Source organism: Saccostrea echinata, unplaced genomic scaffold (genome assembly GCF_033153115.1).
Source record: "Saccostrea echinata isolate AGI-Se365-2 ecotype Australia unplaced genomic scaffold, CSIRO_AGI_Sech_v1 ptg000029l, whole genome shotgun sequence".
In the NCBI taxonomy this organism is placed as follows: Eukaryota; Metazoa; Mollusca; class Bivalvia; order Ostreida; family Ostreidae; genus Saccostrea; species Saccostrea echinata.
Window position 1 is genome coordinate 7,949,439 of NW_026889778.1, and position 13,391 is coordinate 7,962,829.

Sequence of the window (13,391 nt, forward strand, 5' to 3'; positions counted from 1 at the left end):
ATATAAACGTCGCCATGGACGCTGAAGTTTCAGTTTGACTCCGCAGAACGCCTGCTAAGTATCTCTATTAGAACGAGTACGTAACTACTGATATTTTTGGTAAATTTACAGCAAATCAGTATCGTAAACAAAATTTTACTATAACTTTCATTGACCAAATTGAATTATTAAGGAACAGTTACTCTTATACCATATAATAATGTGACGTCCAACCTGACCAACTGTACTACCTCACAATTGTCTGATTACTTTCGTATCCAGCCATCTGTATTACCGGTATATATATTCAGTTATTAAATTAATGTTGAAACTTAAAGTATCTTATGCTTTGCTCTTATTTGCCTCTACAATGCAGAATTACTGACCAACACAGAAATTTACCAAATTACAAGGATATACCATATATTGGTCACACTGAAATATATCTCCTTCATTCGAGATTTGATCAATTTAGAAGCCTCATACCCCAGACACGTTACAGTTGATATTTTTATCGACTTAGGTCATTTGCGGCCGTAATTCGAACCTTCCGATCAAGGATAGAGCGCTCTACCGACTGATCTTCCGTGACGGTTCAGTAAGAAACTGGCCTGGTAGAACATTTACTGGAATCCGCTATGTATCTTTGTTTGTATGGATTTCTATTAAGTTTAGGAATTCAGTATAGGTATAAAATCATTTTTATTGTTGGGAATATTAAAAATATTTAAAACTCACATAGTGGTCGTTATTTCAATAGTTGACAATTTAATGACCGTAATGAAAGAGAAACAACTTTGTTAGAAGATGTTCTAATCCCTGCTGAAAAAATCTTCAGATTAATTATATTAAATTTATCAAAAACAATATAGTTTGATGAACCAGGATGAGATTCTTTAAATGCAAGGAAAAAAACTACAGAATCTAATCCTTTTTAAGGTAGTGTTAAAGGGGCACAACAACATCCTTACACCTCATAAAATCCATAAAACCATATTCTATTAAAAAAAAGAACAGTAACGCCTCAAATATTTACTAGCAATATATACATGTATGTATTGGTACTTATTCTTTCATGGCACCTGATTCCACCTCCGATGTTTTAGAGGTTTTTGTTTGCTCTGCTCCCAATTTGGATTGTTACAATGGAACCTTTGATTACTTTTCTTATCTCCATATTTCATTTAGAATACGACGGAGGGTATAAAAACAAGACAACGATATAAACTGCCATGAAAGACTTCACATAGACCTGTACGAGTGTTTGCCTTGTTTATAGTTTTATTTATTAATTCATTTATTTATTCCTTGATTTGTTTTTATTCAAATTTTTAGATTAGATAACCTGCATTTCTGTTCTTTTCAAGTCTAAGATGTTATATCTTTGCATACAATATTCCACATTTCCTCTGAGTCAAAAACTCTGAACTTTTAATCTGCAAAGGGTAAACCGGTGCGCGCGGTAGAGTACTTGATATTTATTCAAACCAATGCGACGAGGCTGAAATTAATTTAAAGTTTTAAGTGTGCTACAAAACAAGTGTGGTAACGGATAAAATTTTCCTTAGTTTGCTCTTAAATTTAAAGACAAAAATAATAATAATAAAAAAAAGATCAAAAAAAAAAAAAAAAAAAAAAAAAAAAAAAATCGAAACAACTGAATGTAAGAATTATTCGTTTCATGCAAATTTAATTTATTGAGATTTTTTTTTATCAATTACAAATGTCCCCAAACAACAACCTCTGCCGGGTCTAGGACATTCTCCGATCCTCCGACAATCTGTATCTCTACATATCGGCCAATTGTGTTAGACGGACACCATACAGAAAACTTTTGTCCAATTTTTGTAGGTCCCGAAAAATGACCGCAAAACCCCATGAGGTACGGTCTTTTGCCCACTTTGACATCAACGTCGTGAAGTCGACCACCTATGTAATTATAAAGTTAAAAAAAAATATAATACGCTACAATGAAAAACCGAGGTATAGTGAAAAAAATGCATCTCATTCATTTGTATTTCACGATGAGTTTCCTTGAATTATTTTTTAGACACAAAAAAATATCAAAGGAATGTTATTTAAATTTACATTGGACTAGAATAGATTTCAAAAATAAAAATGAAAATAATTATCATAAATAAACATTTCTTTCATAAGGTTTAAGAAAAAAGGAGGTCTCACCATTGATTTTTATCCTTTACTGAGATAGGTGGTACATTTAAATATTTACAGTCTTCATAAATTACATTTAAGCAATTATGTGGTAGATAAAACAAATCTAATATGATATGGCATTAAACATGCTCGATTTTCCAGTATAAATTACTAACATAGGGACAGATTATCGTGGCTACATGGAATCATTGTCATGCAATATGTCTCACTGCCATGTAATATGTCTCACTTATTTAAAAAATGAATAGGTGACTGGTTGTGATTTAATGATAATTAGACGGATAAAAATGCTCTAACTCCAATTGTGTAATATATAAACAATAAAGACATTAAAATAAAAATTATAACAATATCTAGTACAGAGCAGTAGACTCCAGCGATAGTAAACATTACATTTTAAAGAGAAGTTTGTAATCTTCTCCTCAACATTTTGCATATTAAATACCTTGCTAAAAATGAATATGTTCTCAAAATTAATTAATGTCAAGAGTGTTTAATATATAAATCATTGATTACATACCACAACAGTCCTTTCTAGTGAAGACTTCTATTTCGTGTATTTCATAGTTCCTTCCAAGATCAATCCGAAGCCATGGTGATTTTTCTGTGTTGGTGTGGGAGAAATCAGTGAGGAGGCCGTTGACAGCATTAGATGCTGGATATTTATGGGAATCATATCTGGAACTCTGAATCGCATTCTTTCCATACGCCACATTTCTAAAGTGGCCGCCGTGGTGGTGGTAATGACCATAGTGGTATAAAGCAGCTTCATTAACTGCAAAGCAAACCAGAAGTAAAACCAGCATCTTAGAACCCACCATTATTGCATTGGCATCGGAATAATGCATTGAAAATGAATCGTTGTACTGCTCAGAATTCCTTTTATAGAGACTTGTAATGCGATAACGTGTCAGATAATAATAATAAAATTAAACATGTGACTTTGTCACAGATGCACATGTAATACCCAATATTTTAGCAAGGTATTGAAAAGTCTTAAACAAAGGAGATGGGTGAACAAGGCTTGCAAAATGCCTTTAGCTTTGCAAATGTGAAAATTATATTCAATTTGTGAATTAAGTATTTAAAGTAAAGTTCTTATTAGTGAAATTCATGAAATTATGATAAACAAAACTTTTCTGAGGAAAAATTTCTTTGCAAAAATTATTCTGTTAAAAAAAATGTGCTATTCGTGGGGATCGAACCCCCAGCAATAAAACCCTAAGTATCATTTTCCTTTGGAATAACTACTACACTACACATCTCCCGATGAATAGTGGCATTTAAATCATGTTTGTGATATGACTCTTGACTAAATGGACTTAAAGTATTTCTCGGAAAGATGCGAACGTTGTGTCATAAAAGTGTATCTTAAGGTATAGTGGAACTTTGCTCCATGTTTTTTTTTTTTTTTTTTAACCAAAAAGTGTATATTTTTTCTCAAACTTTGAGGAAAAACTTTGAAAAATATGGAGCGAAGACCCACTCATATCGAACAATTGTATTTTAGTGTGAGAAAATGGTCCTTTTTGCCCTCTTTAGTGTGTGTATGCTAATTTCATAGCCAAATAATTTCAATCTTTGTGAGATTTTTGCAAATTGTGGAGATTTTACATAAAGCATACTTTAATATCAAAGAAAATTTTGTTTTAACTGAGATTTAACTTTTCACCTTCATGTTTGTAGCATTATAGGCATTTCGCTCGCCTTGTTCGCCCATATTCTTTAATTCCGCTAGCTTAACATAAATTGACAAATGAATTCGATTCCTGGTAATATAACGTCATCATTTTTATTGAATTCCAATTTACGTGGGTTTCAATTCAGTTGATTATAAATTGTCAGTTGACCATATGTTGAAAATTTGCCATGCTCCATGAATCAGCTCATTTGCATATACATGTATAGGGAGATAAACAAGCTCTATTATTGACTAGTCTACTATGGAGCTTTTTTTTTTTTTTTTTTTTTTTTTTTTTTTTTTAAATATTTCCTGTACAGTTTTTCAGTTGAACGTTCCTATATTTTTTGTGCAGTGAGCCACTGCTGAATACTTATATTTTCCGTCCAGTTGTCCCCTGTTGAACTCTCCTAGGGGCTTTGGAAACTAATATCGAGCAATGAATATAAAAAATAGGCGACTCAAGTCATATCAAAATGAGTTTGGGTTGGTCATAAATATGGGTCCATTATCATATCATTATAATGCTACATAATCGTGCAATTAATTCCTATGCAGTTTGAAGTATAACAAATTCTTCTGACTTCCTTTTCTTGAGTCATCGTTCTCTACAAGACATTTATTGGACACACACACACACACACACACACACACACACACACACACACACACACACGGACACGAGTACATGTATATTATGTTTAAAATGCTGCTGTATTTATATGATTACATGAGTAAACAAAAGGCGTAGGTAAATTTTGGGTAAATAAAATACAACGGTGATTGTTTATAACCAAGAAGAATAGGTAAAATATCAAACTAATTTTCCTTGAACTCTTCACTTAGAAATAGATTATAAATGCTAATCTGCTAAAAGCTATACATCAATTATTTGTTTCCCCATTAAATTTTTAAAAAATAAAATTTATCTATCTACTTTTTAATGTTCGATGTACATGAAGTACAAAAAGATTTTAATGCCTCCGTCATCAAAGATCAGGGAAGATTAGGTTTTGCCCTGTCCGCCCGTCTGTCTGTCTAGCTGTGTGTCTATTTGTTCTAAAAGTTTAAACTTGAACTATAACTTGTAATTGGTTGGAGCTGTGGCTTCCATATTACACATGTGTATTTCTTGGGACATGACCCTTCATTGGGTACTGAGTATTTGACCTTGACCTTTGAGTATGATCCACTTTTACAAAAAAATTTCAAACTTTAACCTTAGCACTAACTTTTGAAGAGTAAATGCTAAGGCTTTCATACTTCACAAGTGTACTCATTCTGACAAGACCTTTCCTTAGGTTAAAGTATTTATTTGTCCTATTGACCTTGACCTTAGACTTTGGCCTATTTTTAAAGAGCTTTATCTTTGATCGTAACCTTTGAAAGGGGGTTACTAGGGCTTTCATATTTCACAGGTGTATTCTTTTTGACAATACCTTTCTGGTAACTAACAATTTTGACCTTTGCACCTTAACTTTGACCTACATTTGAAAAAAAATAACCTTGGCAATAACTTTTGAATAAGTGGTAATAGGAATTTTATTTTCCACCTGGGTGCAATTTAATTAGAGCGTTTGACCCTGACCTTGGAGTTTGACAAAATTTTATAAAACATTACCCTTGGCCATAACTTTTGAACGGTTGGTGTCTTGGTACCACGTACAGGTACATTCATTTAGACAAGTCCTTTCTCTGGGTAACAACATTTTTTTTATCTTGACCTTGGAGTTTAAATTGCATTTGAGAAACTTTAACCTTTGTCATAAGCCCCCATACCCGGGAATCAGTATTTCACAAACACATCTTGTTTCAACTATTTTTTTCTATGAAATGAAATCTCAGGACCTATATACTGATAGTGTATAGGTCTTAATGTTAAAAAGGTTGGCAATAAGCAAGGGCATTGCTTATAATGGAGAGCGAAAAGAAGATTACTGAAATGAGTCCTGATATGCTTACATGCATGAAGACAGGAGTTCGACTTCACCATGGGAACATTTACCTGAGCTCTATCAATATATTCAGTTCGCTTTTTTCCCAATATTTTTTTAACATTTCTTTATATAAACTTCAAATTATTCACGTGATAATCGAGTACATAGCATATTATGCTTTTCTAAGAACACCTTACAGCTTTTCGATGCTGAAACTTGCCAACGCAGGTATTTAGTTTTGTAACCTATTGCATGCATATTGAAAATGTAAGATAGGTATAATGAGCAAACTTTCAACATAAATGTCTTCAATTCAAACTATAAATATTAAATAGTGTCATAGTAGTCATTTTTACGATTCAAATTTTTGCGCCAACATGTCAGTGAACTACGTCAAAAGTTTTGAGTACATAATTTTCTTGCTGGAAAGCTGTTTCACAGCTTGCGTTTTTAACACAACGTCTGGAATGGTTTTACAATATCTTTTATTTAGCTACAGCTTTAAATTAAAACCATATAGTCGAACAACAAAAGTTTTCAATCTACATATACAGTTTCCTGGTACATGCAAGTAATCAGTAAAGTTTTCGTGTTCTTATAGTGGCCCATATAGTCTCTAAATATTTGACCAATTCAGCTTGAGAATACTAGCATACACAATGTCACTTATCTTCCTCAATATTATAGTCTTTGTAAAAAACTCGGAGCAAAGTTAACTTTCAGATGTGTTTATTTATAAGATCTTGTTTTAAAACAAAACAATAAAATCATATGTACGAGAGGTGATCAGAAAGTTCGCGAACTAATTGAATTACTTCCATATAAGAAATAAAATTAGGTTTCAGTGTTCATTATTTTTTAAAAGTACTCCTTTCTGATTTTAATGCACATGCCACCGTTCTGTCCATGCGTGAATCACGTGATCCAGGTGGTCAGTGGTCACGTGACATACTCCATAGCGTTCTGTTCACAAAAGCTGAAAGATTTTTTCGAGTTTTATATTTCTTACCATGCAAGTTATTTTTCATAACAAGAACAGTTTATTTGTCAGAAATGGCGAAATCTCGGCAATAGGATGGGTGGATAAGGATATCCTTTCCCAGAATGAGCATGGTGACCATCACAACCCGAGTCCTCCGTCTTGGGAGCGTCGTTTATCCAATGTGGATTAAGTATGGGCGCCTTCTTTTTATCATATCTGACATGTCTGAAGTCTAAAGTAAACGATATTTTAGGGATTTAATAATTATATTATTGTTAGATATTCAATAATTTTTCTAATTGTCACTTGGCGATCATTCATAACAAATTGCTCAACTAAAGACACATCTCTTCCCCAGCTTGCTTTCATTGGGCAACAAAACAAACATCATTTTAAACCATCTCCCTTCCTTCACTAAAACGATCAATCCAATTAATGATTGAATTTTTGGCAAGTCTTTTGTCCTTATATATTATATATTATATATTACTGCAAAGGAATTTCCAAGATATACGCTAAACTTTACAGCCGTGCGTTGCTAGAGTACGACTGAGTCCACCATTTTTCGTCACAAGTCATCGACATACAAGAAAATCGACATATCGACGTCATTTTCACATTCTGACGTCACAAACATGGAGAAAAACCTTACATACCATCTGCTATTTATAGAACATGTTCATTCATGAATATATATATGCCAAATTTCATTTTGATCGGAATTGTGGTTTTGTAAATATAGAGAAAGTTCGCGAACTTTTTGATCACCCCTCGTATATATATATATATATATATATAAAATTATTCAAGATCAAATGCATTTATTATATTTTAATATTTTTTTATGTATTTAGGGCTATGTTGGGGTACAGAAAGAAACAGAAACCAGTTTGCATAGATCTACACAAACATAACGTCTAAATCAATTTGTCAAGGGGCTACGTATTTGTTAGTCCGAAATATCTTACGTTTTCCTGGCTTTTTTAACGATCTGATATTTTACGTGCCAGGAAAACGATAGAACCGGCGCCATTACGAAAACCGGGAATTCGCCGCCTCCAACCGGAGACTGCATTCTCGGGTTGATTTTCGATACTTGTGAACCGAACTAAATGTCAAACTCACAACTTATCAATAGTACAATACTTTTAGTACTCACCAACATCGTTTTTATGGTTTGTTGATAAAATTTACAGCCCGGTGAAAACATTATATCAGACTATCGAGTTTTGTTTTCATATCTTGCATTTTAAAATCTTGCAAGTCCTGTATTGAAATGTGGAGTGATATTTTCTTTTCATCGATATTGGTGAGTAATAGAAGCATTGTGCTATTGATAAGTTGTGAGTTCGGCATTTAGTTCGTTTCGCTAGTATCGAAAATCAGCTCCGATTGGAGAGGGTGAAATTTCCAGTTTTCGTAATGGCACCGGTTCTGACGTTTTCCTGGCACGTAAAACATCAAGATCGTAAAAAAAGCCTGGAAAACGTCAGATATTTTGGACTACGTATTTGTACATGTATATACGAAAAGAGCACCACCACAACCAGATGTCCAGATAGACAGTCAGGTAAAATGGAGAAAGGGAACTGCAAAGCGCACTTATCACAAGTACTTGTTTCCAACATTTCTCATTGGCTATTCAGCATCTTATTCTTGAACTGTTTATGTCTGAAATCAATGATTTTTTTTTCACGCAGACAAGTTAATTTAACTCTTGACCCACTGTTCATGTCTGAAATTATGGAACGCCACAGCTGTCTTAAGGTATTTATTATTTTTTTTAAAGGTATTTACTTATTTATTGAACAAACCATTTATTATTTACTTTCTTCCAGTAACAAGGAGTGGTAGCCATTCAGTAGACAGAACAGACCCTGTATTATATGTTACACATCATTTATTTTGTACTTTTCACCCTTTAACATGAAGTGGTGACCATTTGATATGCTGAACCGGCCATTCATTATATAGAACAAACCCAATCGCAACTTCTCAGGCCTTTCCGGCAAACAGAAAAACAACCTCGAATATCTTACGTAAGCGTCCATAACAACCCCCTTTTCAAAAACGTTGAAGTATTTGCAGGAGTACCTTTTGTTTGTGTAGACTGGAACTTAAATTGATTAACTATAAAGATGTTGCCTTAAATATACTTCAGCAGGGAACTAAACTCTGGCTATCCAAAAATTTAATAAATAGGAATCGACTTCTTTTTGTACAATTTTAACACACGGTGATTTAAATATATTCCAAATGTTTTTCTGAGTTTGTCGGAAAGACTCGAGAAGATGCGATTGAGAACACACAATGTTATGATGTACCATACCTTTAGACAGCTGTGGGATTCCATATGATATCAATGAAACTTAATAAACTTGACTCTTCAGCCACTTTTTTTTGACTGTTCATGTCATAAAATTAATTTAAAGACTTTCGTCCGATCTAACGTTAATCCAGATTCTGACTGCATTCTGAATCTAGAGTCAATTCATTAAATGGCTATTGGTTTTGCAATGGTGATCGTTCGTTTTGCAACGGAGTCTGTTAATTTTGCAATTGAATTTGTTGATTTTATTTCATCTGTTTTTTTTTTTTTTGTACTTCAATGTGTTTTTCGCAAAATGAATTGTTAGTTTTCTATTAACTTCTTTTTTCTCAGACCACCGAGTCCATATACGTGGTGGAGAAAAGTTGAAAAATAAACCAAATTAAATAACAATGTAAACCTTAACTAAAACCCTTCCGATGATGAGCTGATCATACGTAATTTCATTCTTTAGACAAAGTTATTTCCATACAATTTTTTCATGCACTCATAGTCAACCAGACCTCCTATCTTAGAGACCAGATATCGCATCAAAACATGAAGAGTTATTTATTATTACATAAAGAATTATTCGACCAATAGAAAATCATTAGAGGAGTGAGACAGCAAATTCTCATGCAATTGCGTCTAATAAAATTTTAAAACCTGTCGCACAAAGAATCTATAACACCTTTCAAAAAAATTATTCAACACAATCCTTAGTAACTGTAGCTTTCTGACACTTAAAAAACTACCCACATTACATTTGTTTATGAAAATAAAGGTAATACATGTGTTGTAAAATATTACAGACGTATATCAATAGCTCAATAGCATCTGTTGTTTATGAATTTTTAGAAATATGTTTTGTTAAGCACCTACTCGAATATATTATTATATTATTAAAAGAAAATTTTATGTAAGTTTCAGTCTGGATCCAAACCAGGTGACTCAAACAGTGACAAGCTTATTGAAATATATCATATTCATACACTGTATCAATTCCTGATAGGGACAAAGACGTTAGGATCATGTTCTCTGACATATCGAAAAGATCTGACAGGTTCTGCCATTGATAAGGGCTTCAAATTCAAAGTTGTTAGAATGAATTTCGGGTCCTTTTTTTTTAAAAGTCGGTTTTAAATCATTTGTGAATCGATAACAAAGTGTGGTCTTTGTTTGAGTGATCCCTTACGATAGGTGTAGACAATGATATAGTTCATTCTTCAAACAGATACAAGTAATTTACATGCAACGTTGGATTAGTGGGCAAAACGTTGGCAAGTTAATATCAAATATTAAATTTACAAGAAATACAAGATGTGTTTGTTAAACACAGATGCCCCGTATGACAGCTCATGGCCAAGGATAAAAATTTTCATAAGATTGTTAAACTATAAATAAAGAAGTAAGAAATGTTGATAAGAAAAGAAAGGCCTTGTCACAGGCCCTCGGCCCTCGGTCTGATATTGGTGTCTCGAGCTTTTACTTGATATGATTAAAGGGTATGTATTTTTCTCTTTACATAACATTTATAATATGGAGACATAGAAGTTTGCTGAAGAAAGCCCATCCAATTTTAAAATTTATGAAAATTAAATCTGGATTATTTACTTCATGGCTGTACACTTGAAAACTGCGTGTATTTTTGTCAAGGAAAATATTCTTAAGAAAATCTTTCAATTTGTCATAAAGAAAAAAAGATTTTTTATCCTATTTGACTGCTTGTTTGTTATTTAAAAATAAGTCAATATGTTGACCTTGTTTGTAAATAAAGTTTATCGTTAGATCGTATTTTGTCTGACGTTATATACCATTTGTAAAGTCATTGCTTTTATACCAAAGACTACGAAATACTGTACCAGGTCATTATATATAGGGCTCACTGCGTGTGTGACCGGTCACAGGGGATGCTTACTCCTTTTAGACACCTGATCCCACCTCTGGTGTTTCCAGGGGTCCATGTTTCTGCCCTGTGCACAGGTTCCTCTTGTCTACGGTATACATAAAATGGATCACTCTTTTTGATCACCTTTTACATCTTTTTTCTCATTTTGGTGCATTTGTCATAATTCCCTGCTTCTGAGTAGTACATAAATCCCCTTTTTAAAATCCTTTATTCATTGATCATATGAAGGGTATTGTTTAATATTTTTCACGAAAAATTTCAAATTTACTGTACATTCATAGCTTCTGGACTTTTTAACTTTCCCCCATTTTAAGGTACAGTATGTTAAGGCCAGGGATGGGGTAATCGTTATCAGCTTTAATTGATTACAGGTAACCAATCTTTTTTTTTATTACAAGTAATCGTAATTTAATCGAATAATCTAAAAAAATCTCTGTAATCATGATTACTTTTTGATTAATTTTCTGATTACAATGCTAGAATCAAATTCTTGCAATCATAACACATTGGTGATAATCAGTGAATAAGGTTCATTCTTTAAATTTGCTGACATAATTTCTTTGTTGCCCTTGGGCATATTTAATATGTCCACTCACCATGCAATGCGAGAATCCTGCTAATACTAGCTTTTCAATGGTCATTATCGGCCACAGGAGCGCCCAAATTATTTGAGGTTACTTAAGGGGATGAAGGACACATGATCACATGACTCTGTTAACTACGTCATATAGTCTCCGTTTATGAAAGTGCAAAACGTGTAAACCATCATTTCTTTTTTAAATTTTTGATAATTTGTTTTACTTTAATTACCGTCTTATACAAAATAAATGAAATTGTTAACATTCTTGTAAACATTAACAAATTACGGAATATGTTGTTCCACTCCTCTCTTTCCCTACACTACGTGTCCAGCAAGTCGGTGACGTCATACATGATCTGCTAGTACGGCAAGATCATACTCGGGGCGACTTCACTTGGAACTATTGTACATGGTTAACTGACGTCATCGGTCTAAATTTAACCCAAATTGGATAAAAACCTATCAAAGGTATTATAAAAGATAGGCACCTGAATTTTTTCAGTAAGTTTCACCCCCCCCCCCCCCCCACAATAAGGCATATACATAGATGCTGCATTTTTTTATCTAGCGGATTAACTTATTGCTTATTGCTAAAATTTTAGGGGCAGAAGGAATTTGAATCTTTTGATCTGGGGCTTTTAGCAAATAATTGGAAAAATCTTAGGTTCCTGTGTTTAATGCATGTAATGGGAATGTACCGTATATACTCGCCTATAAGTCGGTCCGCATATAAGTCGGTCGTATTTTTTAAGCTTTTATTAAAGGGATAGACCCTCTAAAATACAAGTCATTTTATAACTCGCCTTTAAGTCGGACAAAGAGTTTTGGTCCAAAATACAACTCCCAAAAACCGACTTATAGGCGAGTATATACGGTAGATGCATGTATTCATGTGAGAGGGACCAAAGCTTAGTTCAAAACAATTCTGTGCTCTGATCTACCTTCTTTCAATGTCTTGACATCATTGCAATAGATCACCCTTAGCAGGTCGTTTTATACTTGTGATTTCTAAAGTACAAGGCCATGTGTACATATGAAAAAAAAAATCTGATTTTGACCCAGAAGTCTTGAGCCATGTGTTCTCCCCAAATAAGCCTTTTTTGCCTTCTTAAGCCAAGATCACACACCTACATCTCTACATGTATATAACTCTCCTCAAAAATCATTTTTTTGTAGATTATCCAATGGCCTAATTTTATTGAGCAACAGAGAATTGCACAGCACTTTCAGCTTCAATCTGGGCTTCCAGACATAATTGGTGCTCTGGATGGGACGCACATCAGATTATCTTCTTGTATTGGTGGAGATAGTGACTAAATTAACAGGAAACAATACCCCTCGATACAACTCCAGGTGATGATAGATGATATTGTGTTATTTATTACTTTGTTAATAAATAACACATACTAAAAATATATATATATTTATATTTTAATTACAGGTAGTAGTAGACGCTGATTTAATGTTGAGGGACATATACACAGGTTGGCCAAGATCAACCCACGATGCTCGCGTACTACGAAATTCAAGTCTTTTTACCAATGCTACAGCTGGACAGTACTTTGACGTGAACAAGTATATAATAGCAGACAGTGCATATCCCTTAAAAGCCTGGTTAATCACTCCATTTAAAGACAATGGTCGCTTAAATGTAAATCAGAGGAGGTTTAATCGAGTTTTGTCATCTGCTCGACAAGTAGTAGAGAGGGCTATTGGTCATCTAAAACAACGGTTTCGGCGACTGCAGGAAATAACAATACACGATTCACTAACTAAGTTCAAACTAACAAAGGTTGTTTATCTTTAACAGATTAAAGTTTATCCTTTACTACTTGTAAAA

The 13,391-nt window shown here is 33.4% G+C and overlaps 2 protein-coding genes across 2 annotated transcripts; one reads left to right on the forward strand and one right to left on the reverse strand.

Moving 5' to 3' along the window:
- Positions 1-1,649: 1,649 nt before the first annotated feature.
- On the reverse strand, positions 1,650-3,000 carry LOC133195546 (fucolectin-like). Its single transcript, XM_061331419.1, has 2 exons — positions 2,675-3,000; positions 1,650-1,908 (listed from the first exon to the last, which is right to left on the reverse strand). Exons 1-2 carry the CDS (start codon positions 2,973-2,975, stop codon positions 1,697-1,699), a joined length of 513 nt encoding a protein of 170 aa, XP_061187403.1. The 5' UTR covers positions 2,976-3,000; the 3' UTR covers positions 1,650-1,696.
- A 5,497-nt stretch (positions 3,001-8,497) lies between these two features.
- On the forward strand, positions 8,498-13,358 carry LOC133194917 (uncharacterized). The gene is given in 3 exon segments (XM_061330816.1): positions 8,498-8,521; positions 12,728-12,904; positions 12,993-13,358. Coding segments are annotated over 3 exon segments (567 nt in total).
- The last annotated feature ends 33 nt before the right edge of the window (positions 13,359-13,391 follow it).